Genomic DNA, 22,544 nt, shown 5'->3' on the forward strand with positions numbered 1-22,544 from the left:
CGTTTGATGCCACCTTGGTAAAAAATCCGGGAAGGCTCCGCTGTTGGGGATGGCTGCCTCTCTGTTGAGATTTGGAGTTCCTTCATTATTCCTCGGCTACATCCTGATTGCAATAATTAAAAAAAAAATCTCTTTTCTCTCTCTGTCTTTCTCTATTATAAATATAAAATTATATATATAATCTTTTCTGTCTGCTTTGCCTATTGCTGGCAGTGTGAGCTGACTTGGAGCAGTCTCTTCTGAGGTACCACGAGGAAAAGCCCAAACGAGCTACTGTACACGGCCACCCTCTTAGCACTGGTACTGAATGTGCTGGTGCTGATGGACTTTACCTTCCACATGCGAGTGGGTGTGGGTGTGGATGTCCGTGTAAATCTTTGGGTACATTTTGGATGCCATGGCCGGGGCAAGTGCAGGCCCTTGCGACAGTAAATGCTGCTGCTGGGCGACATATTCCTCATAGTTTATGGAGGAGATGCAGTCTTTGTCGGGGACCTGGGAGACGCAGATTCTGTCCCGGGGCTGCGGCCGGTGCACGGGGGCAGCAGCTGGTGGGGAGCAGGGTTTCTTCTTGGTCTGGCAAAGCCACAAGAGGATCGTTCCGAAGATGAAGACGGCTCCAGCGGGGATGCCGATGATCACAGGCCAGGGAAGGCTGCTGGCCGAGGAGGGGGGCACAGGTGCACTTGGAGGCTTGGGATCTGGACATCACAGCAGGAGAGAGACAGAAAGAGTTAATTAAATGCAGGCAAAGTGAATTCAAAACAGATGTCACACTTGGGCTGGCTTTTGTACAGGCTGGGGGGGGAACCCCCCCGGGCTGTCTGGCAACCCTGCCAGACCAAGTAACAAGGGAGAAATCAAGCCAGCACATGATGTTTGGTAACTGCTTTCCTTTTCAGTGCTCCTGGAAGGACAAGCAACTAATTTTCTCTGGTTTAGGTGTTGGGAGAGGAGTCTTTGGGGGATTTTTTAACTTTCTTATCCAAGCTTTAATGGATGCAGTAGAGCCAGCCCAAGAGAGTTTCCTAACACCCTCACTCTGCGATGGACTGGGCTTTGCTGCCCAGATTGGAGGACACCACATGGGACGTGTCAGTAATACCTCCATGTCAGAGGCCCAGGAGGCACGATCGGGTTGCACAGAGCAACGGCATGCTGCCCGCTTGCCTCTGCCAGGTGTAGCTGTGTCTGCGTGGGCTTTAGACACTCTTTAGTATCCCTTTCTGGTGATACTGAAGCTACTCAGCAATGCTCCCCCATGGCAGGCAGCACAAATAAAGTGTTTTGGAGCGGTTGTCTTGAATTTCTTGTGTGGGTGGGAGGAAGGCTGAAGGATGTGAAAATGCAGGTGAGCTGGTGTCCCCTTCTTGGTGCCCAAGCCATGAAGAACTGAAAGTTCACATGGCGTTAAAGTGTGTGTCCAATGCCCTACGCCAAATGAGCTCTACCTCCACCAGTCTCTTTGGAGCTGCTGTTGGCTTTCCCAAGGGCAGTGAATTCAGTTACCGGAGGAGATAAGACTCTTCAGACAGCATCTTTCACACCTACCTCCCCCTTCCCCTCTCTGCTGTTGGCAGCCTGTACATCCCTGGGTAGCCACTGCGGTTTCTCAGCCTGATCTCTCGATTTGTAGACCCAAAAGGAGTCCTGAGGTAGGATCCTAGCTATCAAAATCCCTATCTAGATAGCTACCAGCTATCCAAAGCCCTGAAAAATACCTAGGCACAGAATTCAGCTTGCATGGAGACACTCAAGAAACTTTGAAAACCACAGGCTATCCAAATGGCCCAATATGTTATATTCAAACATATATCACTTAACTTTCAAGCCAAACTTCTTTAAGACACTAATGTCTTTTTCTCTCCCTGACAAATAATTCTATGGCTAGTTTGAAATATTAAATATATACCATGTGGGCTCTTTGAAGTCAGAAGGAACTATACTGTTGACCTCAACAGATAAAACTTTGATTCACCAACACTGGAAATTACAGAATAATTTAGGCTTGAAGGAGAGTCTGAAGGTCATCTGGTCTGGCCCCCTGCTCAAAGCAAGACATGATCAGGGAACTGACCCATCAGCTGACCACAAAAACAACAGTCTTCATGTTGGTTGGCAGAAATCCTCTGCTGGGCTGAAACGAAAGTGTTTTGATATTCATCCATGCTGTTCTTCGGAGCTGTCTATGTCAAATCTCATAGGTTTACAAGAAAAATGGTGTTTTTCTAACTCATGGCCTTGCAACCACATCTTTGCTTCTGAGGGCAAGCTGGGTTCTCCTTCTCCGTCATTGCCAATAACAACAGGCCTGCAGGCTCTGGTTCTGGTATGAGGCCTCATTATAGTCCCATTTAAATCAATGGAAAGTCTCCCACTGATTTCAGTGGGACCTGGATCAGACTCTCATGGTTCAGAAACTCCCAGTGGCTTTGAGTTATATCCCACCCACGCAGCCTTTTCCTTGGGACTGACAGGCTTTCTACTTGGCGTTTAGTCCTAAATCTAAGTGATGCAGAAGAAGACGCCAAGAGCATTCTCCTACTTGGCAACCTGCTGTCAGAGTTTAAATTCAAGCTAGTGACTCTCGATGGCTGCTGAGACACAGAGCTTTGGCAATCAGTGAGCAGAAGAAGCCACGCTGCCTTAGTTACAGGAGTCATGAGCATTTTCCCCACTACCTACACAGAAAAGTAGTCCTAACAGCCTGGGAGAGTTAATGATCTCTGTCTCTCACTGGTGTCTTGACTGGAGGCACCCCGTTAGACCTGACAGCTAAAATGTTCTGATACTGGCTCCACTTCCTGCACTCTCTTAGCTGTGTTGGCCTTGTGGTGGTGAAGAGAAGAAAAAGCAGTAAGATAGATTGATTTTTGTCATAAAACTGGAAGATCTGAAGCTAGATTCACATGGCAAGATGAGGCAGAAAGGAATGTTCTTTTCAAGAAAAAAATATTTATCAGGGCAGAACTGCACAGTCAAGAGGCAAAGGAGCAAACGACAAAGCAAGGATGGTGCGTCTGAAACACACTCGATACAGCCTCAGCTGGACGTGGCCACCAGCTCTGAGGCCTGGGGAGAGAAGGAAGCGGTTGCGAGTTTGGCACAAGGGTCCCCAGGGGATCATTGGGTAAGAAGTTAACTAATCAATCATTCTCTCTTTCACACTTGTTCTTTTCCTTTCCTTGTGACTGGGACAGTTTTTATTCTTCTCTCATTTTATGGGCCTGTATCATTGTTTCCTTTTACCAGTAAAAGCAATATAAATAAGAGCAAGAGAAAGAAGAAATGCAAGGGAATGGGGTTGCAGACTATGCTGCTGTTCAGTTCCCTCTCACCTCCCGCATCCTATTGCTGAAGTGATGTAGTGCCTGCAACTGCAGTATCATTTCCCAGCTCCCCTTTCATACAGGAGCAGATTATTCATTTTATTTCACCTTGCTGGAATCATTATTCCCCATGAAGGGAGAAAAGGAACTATCATCAAGAGGAATTCAGCAGGGGCTGATTTAAATCAGGGCTATTTTAGTCCCTCACTCATTCTTATCAGAACTGGGCTAGCCTAAATCAGCACAGAATCACAGAGGGCCACGGAGCCCGATGGACATCAGCAAGCAGGGGCTTAAATCAGGGCTGATTTAGTCCCTCACTCATTCTTATCAGAACTGGGCTAGCCTAAATCAGCACAGAATCACAGAGGGCCACGGAGCCCGATGGACATCAGCAGTTGTGTTAATAAATACCATAATGCAGACTATTGTTCAGATGGGGGAAAAAAGGCATAACTCACCTGGCAGGACTGTGAGAAAAGCGCTGCGAAAGCTGTAGCCCATGGTGTTTGCCCCTAGGCAAATGTACATCCCTGCGTCCTCTTCCTTGGCTCGAGTAATCATCAGTTTGTTCAGGTAGGAACCATCAGGACGGGACCAGACCTCCCCTGTGGGCAGCACAACGAACTTCTGTCCCCCAACGTCGATGGTTGAGTTGTACTTGCTCTCTGTGCCGTACTCCACCCTTTTCAGCCACTGGATGACAGGTTTGACATCGCTGCGAACTTTGCACTGGAAGGATGTGGTCCCACCGTAATCTACCGTCGTGTTGACGGGGTGCGTCCCTGTCAGGATGGGCTTGGACCTCGTCCTCTCTGCACAAAAACACAGGGAGCTCCATGGAAAAAGGTGTTTGCCAATCTGATTAACTTGTGATTGCAGAAACATAGGAAAAAGGTGTAGGAGTCTAGTCCAACTCCCTGCCCCAAGGCAGGCTGAGATTTCTGCAAACCTCTCCTGATATACATTTGCCCATCCCCTGCCAAAGCCTCTAATGGTAGATGCTTTCCAGTCTCTCCAGACAACTACTCCATCGTGTGAGGCTTAGCAAGTCTTTTCTCATGCTCAGCCTGAATCTTGCTGTTACTAACAAGGAAGTTACTTACTCTATCTGCATCAGACCTGGAGAAAAGTTTGCTCTCCTTCTTAGCCCTTATATTTTGGAAGATTTTCTTCAGCCCTCTCTTCTGTACACTGAACAACCCTCCTAACTGCTAAGCAAACAGGGTCCTAAGAATCTCCTATAGAAGGTTTTTCTTTCTTTGCTGTGTTTCCGCTCTCACAGGTCACTCATGAAGCATTTATATTTGGGCACCCAGTTTGTGGTGGTATTACTCAGCACCACACAAGTCAGACCTGGCCTTTCTGCTCCTTGGCAAGTATTGTAAGTCTGGTCTGGACTGCTGAATTCCCCCATTCCCTTGCTGTACACTGCAGCTGTGAGATGACAAAAGCAGCCATCCGTCTTGTACTCCCACCCATCCCCATGTCTCAGGGACCATATCCCAAAATAATGGGATCTTAAGGACGTAACTTGACCTACAGGGTCAGAGGCTGCAGTGATCTTTCTTGAGTCTTGACCAGAGGAAGATAAATGGCCTGATACTAGCCAAAAAGGCCAAAACCCATCTCAGGATTAAATTTGGGCAATAGCACATGTCTGAACACAAATGAAGTGGATTATTTCACTGTAAATGTTCACTTGATATTGACCCTGACGATGTCTTATTAATGTTTATAAATATCTGAAGGGAGGGTGTAAAGAAGATGAAACCAGGCTTTTTCAAGTGGTGCCCAGTGGCAGGACCAGGGGCAATGGGCACAAACTGAAACACAGGAGGATCCTTCTAAACATCAGGAAACACTTTTCTACTGTGAGGGTGACCGAGCACTGGCACAGGTTGCCCAGAGAGACTGTGGCATCTCCATCCTTGGTGATATTTAAAAGCCATCTGAACATGGTCTTGGGCAACTGGATCTAGATGGCCCTGCTTGAGCAGTGGGGGGTTGGACCAGATGACCTCCAGAGGTCCCTTCCCACCTCAGCCATTCTGTGATTCTGTGATGCTGTGTCTCTTGCCACCATGTCTGGTAGGGTGCAACTTACAGGTGAATATGACAGAACCTTATGTATTCTCAAACACAACCTCAGTTTTTTACCAGATTATTTAGAAGTACATATCTATTGAGAGTCTACACCAGAACCACTGTGGCTACCCCCAGTTTGGGGACAGTGAGAGGTGGGGTAAGACATGTTCCTTCTCCTTTTGGTCTTCCCAAATGTTTCCTAAGGACAGACAAAATGGGGTGGGAAAAGGCCCCTTCTTTCACAGACTAATGGCAGGCTGTGGATATTGTCTCATCTTTTGTCTGGGAGTCCTTCAAAAGATATCTGTCATCTCTGTTGCTGGGCCTCGTAGCTGCCCATGGGGACCAAACTCTACTGGAAGCCATCCCATGCCGTGTCATCCACTGCTGGGGGAGCTGGGACCACAGGCACTACCGGTACGGACGATCTTCACTTCATCCTCACCTCCCTGCCTTTATTATTTCTTTCTTCGGTCTAATCATCCCCACACTCACTATGGAACAAATTTTTGTGGAGGAAGAGGTCAGAAGGCTTTTGCTTTTCTAGCCAATAACAAAATCTTTCCTTTCTCACAGAATTTTTTGCCTCAAGTTTCAGCTGATGAAGGAAACAAGATGGTAGGAAAGGAAATCAAACACAAGATGTTCACAAGACCATACTTTCCAGCATGATCGTAAGCCTTAGGTTGTGTCAACACCACATAAAGTCAAAGGAAAAATATATCCCTCATTCTGAGGAATGTTTGGATTTTTTTTTAGTGCTAGCATCAGAGAAATCAGTCACAGTTTCCAGCCAAGGAGGTACAGCAAACCTCTATCCTAGGCACAGAGAGAAATTATGGTATCACAGTGGGTGGTAACTGCTGGCAATCATCAGCCACTTTTGATGGCAAACGCTGTTGGATTGAGCATGTAATAAAACAGCTTCCACCAGCACTGGGTTTGGGGTGATAGGAAAGAACAATGGACCCTCTTTCAAAAACTCAGGATACTTTCAATAATGAGGACTCTAAAGGTGTGCTTGGGAAACAAAAATACCACAGTGGTCTCTATAGGTTTGCCTTGGGACTACAAGTGGGACTCACAGCTGGAGAGACTGAGACTCAGATAAGCAGGACTTAGGAGTGGAGGCTCAAGGGGAAAAAAAAAAGGAGGAAACTGAATAAAACCTGTAATGTTCCACAGAATGATGTTAAAAATAGAAAGATGTCTGAAAACTGCTTAATGCCCTTATCTCCTTGACTCTGGTTCCAGCTTTGGTTACTGTTTTCACTCCTAGCCAGCAAAAGCTAATGAAAACAAAGGTTACATACATCTTTAGGTTGATAAAAACCAAGATAAACAGGGACACAGAAAGGGGTTTGTTCCTGGTGCTGTCTGGTTTTGATGAAGTGAAAATGCCACAGCTGCCATTAGGATGGGGCTTGATTCATTTCCCTGTCTCTGCTCCTGGTTTTAGTGTAAACACATGTTTTTACTGTCTCCACACAGCTGCATCTTTATCAATCCCAGATGTCCAGCAGGTTTGTGCCTTTGGAGCCCAACAGAGCTCCCCACATGTGCTTTTAATTCTTGTGATTCTAGAGAAAGGACTTATCGGAGAACAGATCTTTACCTTTAAGAACAATCTTTCACACTGGGATAAACTTTCTCATGCTAAAATGTATGCACAAACAAACAACATGCTTTCCATGTGGCTGGAAATAGCCCTCCATGCCCCTGCTCCTCATTAATGAAGGCTATTCAATCTTCTCTCCACTCAGCTCATCTTCTCCACTTTCTTGAGTTGGCTGCTCTGTAATCACTTCCATGACAACTTATGATGATGTCATAGACAAAGCACAATGATTTAAGAATAAGAGCTCTTCTCTGGTAGACTTAGGTAGGATTTGAGTATAATTATCTTCAGTAATAATAGGGGAAAGAGAAGATTAGAGACCAAGAATCAGAATAGCTAGATAGTAAGAAAAGCAATTTACTCTCCCCCACCATAATGCAGGGTAATCCCCCACAGCTCATCTTCTAAGGGTTGAATCTTTAAAGCTATGTAGGCATCTAAAGATACAGACAGGACCCTAGTGGGATTTTTTTTTTTTTAGTATCTCATTTGTACCCACCTGAACCTTCAGATGGCCAAATGGTTTTTAAAATCTGGCCCTAAAGCCTTGTCTGGCTAATCACTCCAGTCATAAGATTTCTGCTAATTCCCTTGGGAGACTTCTCTAATGAAGTGGGCCTCCTATTACAGCCATCTAGACTAAATTTTCAATTGATTGGTTTCATCCTATTACTGCTCTGATAGAGTAATCTGGGCCATCCTAAATATTTCCACCTCTCCTCTACGGTACGTGAAAGGGCTTTCTCAGTTCTCAGGCTGTCCCTGAATTGACTCTGTTGGTAGTGTAAGATTGAACTGGGTAATGGTGAACTTTTACCATGCAGGTGCCCTCAGAGATGACTATTTCCCAAGTATCTCTCCCCGTTTCAGCTACTAAATTGTATTGTTGCTACTCTGTCTTGCCCAGGTGTTAGGTTTACTCTAGAGCTTCAGTAATGTTTTCTCTGTCTCTGCTGATGTTTTTAACACTTCCCCATTTCTGTGTCCAGCTATCGGCACTGCACACTTGCCACCACGCTCTCTTTACTCAGCCAGCCCCCTTCTCAAAGCTCCCTCCCTGCCTTTCCACCCCAGCGGCTGCACTTACGGATTACTTCAACTTTGTATGTTGCATTGATTTCTCCAACTTTGTTAAACACTCGGCAGGTGTATTTCCCACTATCCTCTGGCTTCAGGTTCTTCAGGTTCAGCGTCCACTTCTTCTTCTTGTTCTCCCCAATCTCTTGGGGCGTGAGGGGCTTATTGTCCTTCAGCCATGTGATGTCAGGCCGTGGGTTCCCGCTGGCCACGCATTTCAGGCGGATGGAGCTGCCAACAGGACGGGCGATCACTCTCCGTCTCATCTTTGCAGGCTGCGTGAACCTGGGCCGGGCTGCAAAAGGCATGAAAAATTGACTGTGGTGAGCAAAGGGCAGGCAAAGGAGGATACTGCTGCCAAATGTTATGGCCAAATCTGCTTGAGAGGCACCCAGCAGCCCCAAACACACCAGCGTATCACTCTCTCTCCTATCAGCTCAACCTGCTTTCCTTAGAAAGGAGACACCATCCAGCCTGATGCCTTTGAATGCCTACCACACTGCTATGGCCACCGCATCAGCCTTCTGCATAGCACAACCCTGGAATTTCTCAGTATCTGTAAGGCAACTGTGTCAGACCATCTCACAAAATAATACCAAAATCACACTATTGTAGCTGAAGGCAAAATGCGGCCCCAGAATCACATTATAATTGTTACCATATTCTATGCCACAAATGCAAGTCCTTAGCCAAGACCAAAGGAAAAACCTCAGATTCCTGTCAGGCTGACCATTTTCTCAATCTTTTGCTGGCCACTTGAAGCTTCATTTCCTGAAGATGTTTTGCCCCTTAGTTCTCACTGGCTTTAATGGGACTTAAGAAGAGTCAACATCTTTTCAATATGTAGGAAAGTCTTAGAAGTGTGCCAGACTTCTGTACATTGATCTGAACTTAAATGTATGCAATTCATTCAACATTAATTTATGAAGTATTCACATTGAAAGGCCCAAAGAAGCAGACAAACAAACGGAAAGACCCAATAAAAAACCCTTGAGTTTGTTATTAGAAGATACCCCATGCCAGTCCATCCCAAAAATGGAGAAGCTGAAGCAATAGCTGCTGGTGGACAGAATCATGGGTTAAGATAGTCCCTTGGTCTTAGCAAGGAAATCACCGATATTTCTAACGGCAGTGACAAAAACACTAGAGAAATGCAAGGTCCCCACCTGGCAAAATCTGAAACTTATACCCTTGACTGCACCTAACTTTAATTCAGATTATGTCAGAATTCCAGAAGGAAAAGAGGTGGCACCTTTACACCCTAGTAGCTTTACTGACATTGCAGAGAGTTTTCCTGTAAAGTCATGAGTTGGTCTAACTAATCAATAGAAAGAAAAAGATCCTTGCAAAAACTTTTAAGACAGTTGAAACAATAGAACATGATCTGTTGCAAGGCAAAAGCTTGTCTAATAGTATCCTGTAATGAAGAATTCAAAAGACATTAGAAATTTCTCAGTTACTTTAATTATGCAATGCCAGTCCAGGGGCACTTCAAACTGCAGTCTCCTGCTGAGATTAACACCATTTCTGACTCCCACTTGGCACTCTCCCCCTACATCCAAAATACTCCTGCCAAATTCACCTGTTTTCTTTTTTTGATTTTGGCAAAGCCAGTTTCTCCTCTGAGTCCATTCAGCATTTCCACAACAGGCTTCTGCCCCTGCTTTTGAACCCTGTTTCTTGCTTACCATGATCTTACTCTTCAGCCCCAAAGGGCAGTCACCCTGCATTTTTGCACTCCTCTGGTAAATCCTCCCTGATCCTTTTCTTGGGAAAGAAGAGAAATAGGTAATGAGTGGCCTGCTCTGTGGCACACTGGGTTGAATTATGCCCATCAGCCACTGGCCTTCACCAATGGCAACTGGAAAGCCACAACCTCAGCAGCATATAACACACCAAAGCAAGCTGAGAATGTTGTGCTTCAGGTATCAGGGAAGTTAGCTACAGGATGGCACGGTGGGACTCTCTACTAGAGAGCCAGCCCTGCTGCCCAGGGCTGAGGGCCAGAAGCTCTGGGATGTGTGTTATAGCGGAGCTTTGCTGGATGGAGGAGGCTGGTCTGCAGCTTCCCCTCTCCAAGCACTGGGGAATGGCAGCCATTGCCCTCCGAGGTCTGTGAACATATCCTTTAGTCCTCACTCTCCTGCAGCCTTGCCCAACATCCCTCCCTCTCGGAAGAAGACACCCTTTGGCATACCCCCCTCTTCAGAGTCCTTTTCTGTAGGGGAAACCATCTGCCTCCACAGCCTTCCCTTGCTCCCCTTGGCTGTCCTTTTGGGTCCCAGCCCTTTCATGTTATTTCAAACTCTTGCTCAGAAATGCTTTACTCTCCATACAGAGGCTTTCATGTGTAATCTAATGAACCAGAGCAACTCCAGCACTGAAAGTCCTTGCCGTGACAGCTGAGCAGCAAGTGTGACATACTAACCCACTCCACAGTTCGTGGTGCGTAAATTGCTGGGTATTCCCTTGGGGGTCTGCTGCAAGAGGAGGCCCCTTCCAACAAAAAGAATCACCCTCCCAGAGAGACAATTAACCCTGTCAGAGCTGCACGTTGTGAGCAATGACATGCCGAAGTTTTAGTCTGAGCCAAGGGAGACATGCTGATAAGGGCTGTCATTGTGGAAATTGAGTAAATGTCTGCAAGGTGCATAGAGAGGTTAAGAACCAGCCGTGAAATGGGTCTAAACAGTTATCCTCTAATACGGCAGTAATTTACTCTGAGACCAGGAACTGCAGGTCCAGGTAGAGGTAGATCCTCGCCAGATGGGATTCCTGGGCTGGGACTAACATGTCAAAGGGCAGGTTGGAGACAGGACAGTCACACTGCCCGTGCAGAGCGAAGACTCAAGTGAGTGACTCTAAGCTCTCGCCTTCCCTTACCTCTTCCCTGCTTCCACAGCAATATTTCAGAAGGACTTGGTGGTGTCCCTGCTCAGTAAGGGCATTGCAAGACAGAAACTCCCTTTCCTCCCAAAAAAGCAGGCCTAAAACATTTCTGGTTTTCCTCCCACTGCAACTCCCATGAATCTGTCTGGAGTTTTGCATTCACTCCTCATACATTGTTGCCCAGATACATACCAAACTACAGGTAAAGCTAAACTTCTTTGGCTTTTTCTGTCTGTCTTTCTTCTTCTGTTTAAAGAAGGTTAAGTGATTATGTGGTCTCAAAAGCTACTCCACGCCGCATGCAATATGCTGAAACCAGATCCCATTTACACAGTCCTGAATGTTTCCTTGACAAAAGCCTGAATTGGACAAGTTTAGAAAAGCCAGTTAACAAAAAGGGAGAAAGAGAGAGAGACACACACATGAGAGAAAAAAAGACCCAGCAAGCACAAAGGAGAAAGAGGGAGAAGCAGCAGTGTGAGGGAGAGGCAGAAAAGTCTCTTTTGAGTTGGTGCTAGTAAATGTCTGTCCCCAAATCTGTACTATTTACAGACATTTTGCTTGTTGGAGTGCCAGTGAAGGCCATTACAAAGTGCCTCTGTGTTATTTATACTTCACATGCTTGTTCTCCTCCACATCACTCGGCGTTTGCTTCATAAACATGAACTGCACATTTATACAGTATAAATTATGGCACACACAAGAGCAAGAGAAAACACAAGTGGATGAGGACAAAGAGACAGTGTTGTGTACGGGTTCCTTGCTGAAATGCTGTTTACCATGAAGATTTATTCAAGCTAATGAAAATTGAATGAAACAGAAGGCTGTTGGCACAAAGACCTGGGAAGGAATTCAGCAGTCTCCTCTCCCTGTAGGACACCTCAAGGTGCATGGATTAGTCCCAGAGGCTCCTGTCAGATGTTGCTCATACAAAGTGAGGTGATTAGCTAAAACATGTAGTCTGCTGCGATCTGCCACAATTATCTCCACATGGTGACAGTCAGTACTTCAAGCTTTCATGATACAAAAAAGCGTCATGATACAACTAAGTATTGAAATAATTTCAAGTCTTTTGGATAAGAGCTCAGTCAGTTGTGGGAAGATGTGGATGGGGGTATCTATCTTTCCCCACATCAGCTCCCTGCTCTTGACGGCGGCAGGACCTCTCCCCAGCAATACCACTCCATGCTGGTAGCTGGAAAGCAAAATGGAGGGTTTTTTTACCATGCTTCTCCTCTCCCACTTCTCTAGGGCCCAGGACTCTGCAAACACAGACTGCTCCTTCACCCATTATCCTCCAGAGACCTGCAGACACACACTGACCCTCCCCGCACACCAGCTCACACCAGCACTTTGCTGGTGAACACTGCTGGATGGAAAGGGCTTGGGTGTGTGTGTGGCCTGTCCCAGCCATTTCCCTGCTTGGGGAGAGGCGACAGGAGGGAGGGAAAGAGGAAAAAGCAGAGGTGCAGGAACACTCTGCAGGACAAAAAAGGACTGGGCCAGGGCAGCACAGAGTAAGACACAATCTGATATGAGATTGTCAATGCCTAATAATTTTAGTAGTGCTTACATCTTTTTTCATAATATTATTGTTGTATTGATCCATCATCCACCGGCTCTACCAGGAGCACATCTGCCATAGCATTCAATGGCTGCTCCTATCTCCACCAGGGTAATGAAGAGTGGAGAGATGGCAGCTTTTCTTGCTAGCTGCTGAATCACTCCTGAAGGACTCCTGATCTGTAGTTTATCCAAGCCATCCTTTCTCTACCTCTAAAGTGTTTTCATCCTTTTCCAGAATGAGTGGAGGTTACCTTCCTCTCCCAGAGCAAGCTCAGTCTCAGATGAATCTGTAATTCAAAGCTATTATGGCACTGCCTCCTCCAGGTGTGGACTGGACTACACCGCAGCACACCACATCCCTTGTTTGCAAGCTCCTGAAGAAAACTGGCCTCAGCTGAAGTGGTGGGGACTCATACGGTGAAAGCTTGACAGGTTCCACCCCTACCCTTGCTACAAGGTTACTCCCTGGCCATGAATGTGGTACAAAGCCATCTCTGTATTATAAAATTAAAAGGAGGGATGTACTGTAAGAGCAAAATGAAAATGCTGTGCTTCATCCCTCGAGGTCATAAACTCACATCGCACTCCTGTCAGTAACGGCCAAAAGCTGTTTGGCATCAGCCTGACAACTTATTGTCCTTCAAGGAGTGCTTGGGCCAAACTTTGGACCTGCAAGTCTTGTGGTGATTCAGAACCTGTTCCAAGTGAGATTTTAGCAGTTCCCCAAAGCTCTGCAACAGCATCAAAATCCTATGCTTGAACAGTCCAGGGCTTAGAGAAGTTCATGCAGGTGTCTAAAAGTGAGGGTAATTTTAAAAAATACTCAACTTTGGCCTAATACTAATACTCCTGAAGTGAAGTCAGACCTCCCATTTGCCCTCAGTGGGAGCAGTGTTATGTTGGCATTGAAGACTTTTGGAAATATTTCTGTAAAAGTCAATACGCCTTTTATAGAGAGTCTATGAAAGCTATAATAGCTGCACATGCAAAAGAAAGTCACTGCCCAGAAAAACAAATGCAAGGGAGAACCATGCTGGGGTATATGGCAGGGGGCCCTAGAGCAGACCACGGGCTGCATTTCGCAGAAGGACCCTTGGATGGTATCCATTCACACTGACATGTTCAGCTGACACTCTGTTTATTATTTGACCATCTGTAGGGAGAACTCACTCCAGTTGCTCTGCCTTGCCTTTCCTTCAACAACTGAGAAACGTGCTGCGTGAACAGCACTGAACCAAGAACCGAGGAAAACCAAAAAACATACACTGCTCCTTACCCCATTGCTTCCCAGAATGATCTTCATATTCTCCATTGGAGCCTTCAGGTACCTGGCTATCCTTTCCTGAGCTGGCATCATCTGCAAAGGAAAGGAAAGGGAAGATGTTAAGAAGGTCTCCCGCAGCGTAGCAGTACTATAACAAGAGTTTGCATTTCCTCCTGGAGGCACCATGCAGCTGAAACACACTCAACATACTTTCAGCATCCACATCCTGGCACTTACAGCCTAGCCAGTTTAATGAACAATTTACTTTGCTGCTTTATGAGCTTTTCAGCAGGCTACCAAAGCAATGGGAGATTAATCAATGTTTCCATTAATAGCTGACAAAAGCCTCTTTGTTTATGTTTACAGGTTGCTGTTCCCTAGGAGGAGCTGATCTGTTGTACCTTCTATGCAAATAATGGTATAAATCAAAATTACAGATAATTAAACCTAGGAGGTGGGGGAAGAATTATGTGATCAGTCACACAGAGCACAAGCAGTGGAATTAGGGCCACTAATTTGCCTTTCAGCTTCCATACAAAATCAGAAAAGCAAGCAGGTCTGGGGTCAAGTGAGCCCTCAAGGGATGCTGAATGCAAAGTTATAACTGGAGAAAGCAATATTGAATTGAAAAGCTGTTTGTGGTTTTGTTTTTTTTTTTTTTCAATTAAGGCCACCCAATGCAAAGTTATAACTGGAGAAAGCAATATTGAATTGAAAAGCTGTTTGTGGGTTTGTTTTTTTTTTTTCAATTAAGGCCACCCATCCACCTATATCGACAACACACCACTTTGTCCCTTATCATTCGAATTGTCTATACCACTACCACAGAGCAGCATCAAGGTCTCAACTCTGTGCCCTGTACTGCTAGGAGAAATAGAAATCACCACAAGGTGAAACCTCCATCTCTCCAGCAGCCCCCACCTCAAATTGCCGCTGTGATATGGCCACCTACAAGGTCTCCACGAGAGCTGAGGGAGCAGGAGAGTGCCCTGAGCCGCCTTCTGCAACCCGGGCGATGCTGGTGTCCTCACACCTCTGCAGTGCCCAGATGTGAAGTTTTTTCCTCCTCCAGTAACAGCCCAACCTGTACTGCACAAGCTCTCAGCTCAGAGCATCCTCTTATAGCAATGCATCACACCAGGAGGGAGGTCCACCTGAGGGACTTTGGGCACCTACAGGTGACGGTGCAGCAAAGTATGGCTCTTCCAAGGCTACTTCTGTGCTCTACAGGTGGCACAGCCCCATACGGCAGCTGGATTTGAGGTGAAGATCTTGGTCAAGAGCTACTCAGCTCCTAGCTAAAGTGCATTGAAGTGTATGAAGTTTGATTTTCAGAGATAGGTCAGATGAAGGCTACGAAAAAGTTCACCTCAATAAGAAACTGCTCCGCAATGGTGTAAAAAAAAAAATCAAGGAAAGTGGAAACATCTGACCTAAGGAGTGAATCCCTCCAAATGCCCAACTCCTAAAACCCATAAGAAAAAGGTCTCATGAGCAAAAGAGAGGAAATTTCTTGCTGTAATCTCTGCGGCAGAGAGGAAAAACTTATCTCAGCTTACACATTGAGCATGCCCCCCCCAAATGTACAAATAGTAGAGCTGCTCTTTACAGTTGTTTTAGAAGTTGGGTTGTGCTTAAACAGTGCTTGGTGTGTAAACTTGTGTGCAGTCTTTGTGCAAGAATGTGTGTTTAACCCCATCCTCACCCCAATTTCTGCTATTTTGGAAAATCATCCCATCTCTTCATCATTGGGCATTTTATGCCAACACATGCTCCAGTCTCGTTTGCTGCTGTCCCTTAAGCAGAGAGGCTGCAATGCCATATGGGTTTGTCCCCCCTTGCCCCTGACAGATTTTTCCTTTCTCCATGTGGTTACTTCGGCACAGTTTCCCCTGGAGGTATGTGCAGCTGTCACTTCGAGGGGAAAAGAAAATTTTCAGGGCAGCAGCACGCCGTGCTCTTACTTCAGCAGCTCACTCCAGCCGACTGCCCCTTCCCACCTCCCTCTCACCCTCCGTCCACTGCTGGAAACCTGGAGGCTTTCCCGGGGGCTCCAGCCAGCTCCCAGCCTAAACCACAGGGAAGCAGCGTGAAACGCAGTCACACTTAGGAAACATCAACTCTCGCGCAGTTCCATGTGTGCAAACATACTGTCCAGGCTCCGCCGAGGCTGGCCCGCAGCCTGTGTTACAGAGGAGATGAGTAACCCATGTGCTGCGTTTTACAAATATATTTTTACAGCCTTGGCAAACCGAATGCAGGGAATACAAATATACCCATTATATATGATGGCTTGCATATAACAGATTGTCTCCTTTCAGTCAAAATACTGAATTGATTATCTTCTGGCACTTGTACAGTTTTTCACATAAATATCAGTAGTGCTACAAATGAAATCTTGGATGCTTTTTGGCAGAGAACTTAGTAAATCCCTTAGCACAATTAGAAAAATGTATTGAGTAATGGAGAAGAAAGAAAAACTGTGGTCAGAGATGTAGGATTCCTGCCCATTGTTAACTGCTGAATATCTTAAAAGCGGTTAAGACGTTTAAGTGGTGATGTTCTGTCAATTATATCTTAATCCTACTCAGCTTGATGTACAAAGAGCAGTATATCCTCCCTTGCCTCCTGCCTCATGTTACAGTATGTCAGCCCATGTGTGCTCCTCCTGCCTACACACAAGGACTGACTGGCGTTCTCAACACCTCCTGACATGCTGCCAAGCTTTTGATGTAAGTAAAATTGCGCTGAATCTGTTTGATGCTTTGAAGATGCTTCTTTGATTGTTATCCTGCCAAATCGCAAACCTGTGAAGTAACCTACCAAACCCAGAAAAAATCATTTTGGGGGGAAGAGATCAGAGTAACTAATGTCACCGTGCTCAGCCTATAAAATAGATAATTTGGCGGAGAAGCAAGATCGAAATAAATAACTGCATGCATTTAGACATGTTGTTTTAGATCCTCTGGAACCGGTTTCACTTTTGTTAGGAATGTGGTAATGTTAACAGCAACACATAGCAGAAGTCTCGGGGGCAGGGGGGAAAATGTCATAAACATGAAAACTCATGTAGAGCAAAACTACTCCTTCCCATCCCCAGAGCTGCACGCTGGGTGAGGGATGTTAACAGCAGTCTCCATTCCAGCTGCAACATGCAGTGAATTGGGCTCCTACCTTCAGCGTGACTGCATCTGAACGAACTCACACTTGACAAATGTAGCAAAAAAGCTGATTCATGAGATCTAGAAATTGGATGAAACTCATTTTGGGAAGATTCCCTGAAGCTGAGGAATCTCCAGTCAAACTTAAAAGTGTGAGTAAGGCAGCAGAATAGCCAGTGATACTACGATAAAGTGTTAACCTGGGATGTGAGTGACCCAGGGTCAAGTCCCTCTTCTGCTGCATTCAGAGAGGGATTTGAACCTCCCCTCTTGCACCTTGGGTGAGTGTCTTATGCTCTGAACTGTGGTCTTAGAGAGCCAAAAAAGAGCTTATTACATAAAGTGGAACAGCACTGTGGGAGACAGATATCTCAGGAAGACCCTTAGGATGGAAGACCCCTGTTTAATTCAGGTATCACCAAGATTTGACTTCCACCTGCCCCATCCAAAGTTAGTACTGCGGCTGCATGGAAAGAATCTGTCTCTCCCTATTTTGAAGAACTTTCTTATTTTTTTAATTTTAATATCAAGTGGTTTCCTAGGGTAGGGAAACACTTTTGCAGTTGTTCTAGTCCCTGTGCTAGCAAGGATGGTTATCTTCCTGTACCACAAACACACTTCAGTCAGCCTGCTCACTCCTAGGGAGGGATCTATGCCACTGAAATCAAAGCCAAATTTCCTGAAAGTTCAGAGGCATCTGGTTCAGCCCAAACCTGCAGTCTGAAGCCTGGTTAATAGTGCCAGATCTGAAGACCTGCTGTTTGCATTTCACCCCAAGCTTTACAAATGCAACTGGCCTGGCAATATTCTTATTAGACAAAGAGTGAACCTGAAAAAACGAGCCACATTCGGATATGTATGACCAGCATACAAAACGATGAGTTAGTAGCAGAAATCACATGAGTCTCAGCTATATTCAAAAATGACCTAATAAGCCAATTGCTTACTCATGCTCTTGTCACCTCCCACAGAGACAGGCAGGTCAGGGTGATAAGTACATACAAAAAAATCAGCCTGCAGCCAAAGGGCAGCAGGGACCAGCTATGCAGCATTGCCAGCTTTGCTGCCAGCAGATTACCCCAAGAGGCAGTGCTAAGAAGGATGAGCTGCTGAAGTTTCCTACAAGCTCCCTTTTCTGTGACCTATACTGGAAGGTCATCCCGTACTGGACTTCTTGGACAGTATCACAGGCTTAGGAGAGCAGCCAGTTGGAAGACGAAGTGGAAAACCTGCCTTGAAAAATAATCACTGACTAATTTTATGTCACGAGTATCTGAGGCTAAGAAAACATATACATGATTTAAGTGTCCTCACTGTACAATTTGGTTCCATGGTGTTACAAAGCATGCTGGTCAGTCGAGAAACCTGAAGTGGAAGGCTCCGGTATCATGTCAGGTGATAGACTTGGAGACATGGGACAAACTCATGTAGCCCCTTCCCCTCCAAATACTGCACTTGGCCATACAAAACAGGGCCAGGATGGGTCCAGAGGCATCAGCCCACTGTTCAGGAATGTCATCCCAGCGGTGTGATCCCCAGCTGCTCTCCAGCCATTGTCTCTCTCTTGCTTCAGGATCTCATTCCAAGCTGGCTTTTAGGTCTGAGATGCCACAGGACTGAGATGCTGGCGCCGTGCTGGGGAAGCGTGTGGTGGGGCTGAAAGGGGCAGTCACAGGATTGGTTTTGCATGAGACTTGACATGTCTGAGTGTATGAGGCCCTGATTATCAGTGCTGACATCATGGGCCAAATTGCCCTTTCTCACCCCAGAAAGCACGACGCTCTATGCATATTGCCTGCCATGTGTCTTTTCGGTCTACCCCCTGTCCCAAAGCAGGCTGGATTTCTGCAGAAAAGGGTTTTCTGTATGTAACTCCATCAATTGCCAAAGCACTTTGGGGATCCTATGGGACAAAGAGTGCCACATAAGCGGGGTATAGTTACTGTTTATTACCATAGCAGAATTGTTCCATTCCCTCTTAAAAGTTAAAACAAATGGAAAATTCTGCATAACGGTCCGGCTCTGAGAGAAACTGATGGGAAATATTCACAGACTGTTACCGAGCCAGGATCAAATTATATTTACCCACAGACTCTCCATGAAGGCTTCGTGTTTTAGCCGGATGGGTATGACTGGTTTTCAGTCCAATACTATGTGCTGAGCATCCAACCACGAGTCAAATCAACAGCCCAATTTTTGAAGCAAAAATCTGGCCATAATATTTCTCTATGATTCACAAAGTTGCTTTAATTTGTTATAATGCAAGGCCCGTCCCTGCTCTGACTTGATGGGACCAGCTTTGGAGTCTTTGATGTCAGAGGCCTTGAAAGCCCCATTTCACAGATGAGCCAGCTTTGCATAAATAAACAAAGTGACCTCTGAACTGGAGCCTGAGACCTGAGCACACTTCAAAGCACTGGGGGAGGCGATGGGGGGGCAACGGGGAATGAAGCGATCAGCATGCATCATTAAGGCAGCCCCTGCTCAACTCTGCCGCCGAACAAGGGGTGTAAATAAAAGGAGGGAGGCAAGCGGGGAGGGAATGAAATGAGGGGGAAAGTGATGTAATCCAGTCAGGCTTGAACAATTATAATGAGGCCTTCTCCCATGGATGAATGAAAGAGAGCCCTCTGAACTCCAGCTTTAAGAGCTGACTCTCGCGTTTACCCAGATGCATCATATTTGCACATCATATTTGCTCCCCAACGTCCTTCGCTGCTGCAGATGTCTAGTGAGTGACAAAACACAAGTTGCTTGTGGGAGGTGGGTCTTGGGCCTTCCTAGGAGTTAAATCAGGATTTATTCTGCTGAGCCTAACCAGCAAAACTGAGGGGTGGGAACACACCATAAACTTAGACCAGGAAATGATTGGCCTTACCTTTCAGTAGTCCTGATGGTGCAGTAGATAAAAGATAAACACACATGAATGTAAGTACAATCTGAAAAAGTAGGACTCTGCAGTTTATCTCAGATAAATTCAGGATTTCCTGTAATACTTGCTGGAATTTAAGGGGAAACACAAGGGAAAGATGATTCTGTACTTTGTTTTAGGGAGTCTTCTGCTATCCTGACTGGTTCATCAGATGCCCAGATGAATGGTCCAGGAGGTATATATGTAGGCAGGCAGCAACAACTTTATCACTGGGTTTGTGGGGATTAAAGCACTTGCTTTCCCCAGATCTCCTTAATGTGGATTAACACTCTAGGTTTCACTAGAATTTCAGCTGGTATTAACCCCCAATGGCCAAGGAAACACATCCCAACCTACTGGCTAGCACATGATTTCCATCTGAAAGCTGCCACTGCCAGTTGCCCGGATTTTACTGCTCGTCTTGTGATATTTGGGGTGTTTCTGGAGGACCTTGATCCTGGCAAGTGACTACTTGAGAATCTAATTTTTTTGTTATTGAATAACAATTCTTAACATCTGTGATTGTAAAGAAGAACTCTACACAAATATACCCTAAAAGCTTGGAGGAAAAGGAACAAAACACTCATTTTTGAGATCTTGTGATTTTTCAGCTTGTTTCGTGGTTTTGCGAGGTCTGAATTATGGCTTCAGGACCCTTGGGACTGGTGATCCATAGATGAATCCCAAGGCTGCTTTGAAATCATGAAAGATTAAGATGCAAAGTCCTCACCTTAACTAATTCTGAATTTCCTCCCACCACTGATGTCTAATTCAGCAAGCCTCCTCTCTGAACCCTCCTTTCTGCCAGAGGCAGACAGGACAAAACTCTAATGATTTCATCCCACTAACACAAACCTGGTGTAAATCTTAGATACTATTTTGAATGTTTTTCATAGTCCCTCCATCAACCCTTCATCTCATGCTCACCATTCCTTAACCTGCCTACTATATTAACAGTGTAACCTACTGTATTAACAGTGCTGATACTATGAAAAGACAGAAAATGTGTTTAGAATTTATTTGGAAGAGCACAGTGAAAGCAAAGGGATCAGGAATATTTGGAGGGAAGAAAAAAGATCTCATGGAGGAAACCCCTCTCCTTGGGCCCAAACAAAACCACTCAAGGTTAAAAAGAAGAAACCCACTCAGAGAAGTGCATAGCCAAGGAACATTCTACTTTTCTCAAAAAAAAACCCCAACAAAATCAACACAAACTAAAAGGTTACTGGCATAGAATTTGCCTCTGTAACAGGCACTGAAAACTTTACTGCCTATACCTTTGACTCCAGTTGTGCCAAAAATAACCAGAGGTATTGATACTGGAATTTCCTGAAAATAAAAATAAAAAATGTTTGTGTTAGTGGCTTTTTTGGTATTTTCAGCTCTGGCCATTTTCATGAGAAATTCCATGCAAAAATTTTCATGGATTTCACTTCAGCCCCAGCGCAGGGAATCTCTCTGTAAGCAGGATGCTTTGCAAAAGAAACATTTGCAGCCCACCTACCTCCTGAAACACTGGAGAGGCTCCACAGTCTACAGACCAAAGCCCTGGCTGGGGTGTGAAGAAACAAGACTTCTGTCCCTACCTAGATCAGTAAATCACATTTTTAAGTTATGATGATGTACAGGCCCATCCTATTACCTGTGGAAGACAAAGCTCTGAATTGGTGGTTATTGCTGCATCCCACATCTCAACACACAGGTGAACATATATCAGAAGCAACTGCTTTAAGACCAAAGAAGACTTAACTCCATTTCACAGAATGAAAGGAAGAGGGACTATGGGGCAGCATAGACATATCAGAGCCAGTTTATTTTATGGGCTGGTACCAATCTAGCTCCAACAGCACAGGCAAACCAGTCCTACTTCTCTGAAGAGTTTTAGCAGCCCACAGAGAATAAAGCACTGCTGTGCATAAGCTGCTACCAGCACCTGAGCTAACTCTTTTACCATCAATTCCTTCTTAATACTGCAGTCTCTGCTGGGAGTCCAACATAGACATATCCCTGCTCCGTACTCTTGCAGACCACTAAAGAATGCTGTGGTTTATTGTTCGGGCTTGATTAAAAAACTTCGGTATGGAGAGGGATCACATATTTCCTTAGAGAGGTAAATGTGTAAGGTGGAGAGATGGAACTTCAGAAAAGTGGGGTATTTTAGGCATATAAAGGGATTAATACACAAATAATGAGAATATTTAAATTGAACATATGTGAAAGCTTCCCAAGAGGGGCATCTGCTAGACTATGGAATAGTCACCCACAAGAAGAGAAAGAAGTTCTATTTCATAGAATCATAGAATCATGGAATCATTTAGGTTGCAAAAGACCTTTAAGATCATCAAGTCCAACCGTTAACGTAGCACTAAACCATGTCCCTAAGCGCCACATCTACACATCTTTTAAATACCTCCAGGGATGGGGACTCAACCACTTCCCTGGGCAGCCTATTCCAATGCTTGACAACCCTTTCAGTGAAGAAATTTTTCTTAATATCCAATCTAAACCTCCCCTGGTGCAACTTGAGGCCGTTTCTTCTCGCCCTATCACTTGTTACTTGGGAGAAGAGACCGACACCCACCTCGCTACAACCTCCTTTCAGGTAGTTGTAGAGAGCGATGAGGTCTCCCCTCAGCCTCCT

At 45.4% G+C, this 22,544-nt stretch overlaps 1 protein-coding gene across 1 annotated transcript in view; it reads right to left on the bottom strand.

Moving 5' to 3' along the window:
- Nucleotides 1-291: 291 nt before the first annotated feature.
- The window catches only part of FGFRL1 (fibroblast growth factor receptor-like 1), a 181,886-nt gene continuing 159,633 nt past the window's right edge, over nt 292-22,544 (bottom strand). Inside the window, exons 3-6 of the mRNA XM_019474661.1 lie at nt 13,844-13,924; nt 8,123-8,407; nt 3,791-4,144; nt 292-701 (exon numbers count right to left, since the gene is read on the bottom strand). Coding sequence (XP_019330206.1) covers nt 292-701; nt 3,791-4,144; nt 8,123-8,407; nt 13,844-13,924 — 1,130 coding nt within the window. The remainder of the gene's footprint in view (nt 702-3,790; nt 4,145-8,122; nt 8,408-13,843; nt 13,925-22,544) is intronic.

Source organism: Aptenodytes forsteri, unplaced genomic scaffold, assembly GCF_000699145.1.
Source record: "Aptenodytes forsteri isolate BGI_AS27 unplaced genomic scaffold, ASM69914v1 Scaffold141, whole genome shotgun sequence".
NCBI classification, from domain to species: domain Eukaryota; kingdom Metazoa; phylum Chordata; class Aves; order Sphenisciformes; family Spheniscidae; genus Aptenodytes; species Aptenodytes forsteri.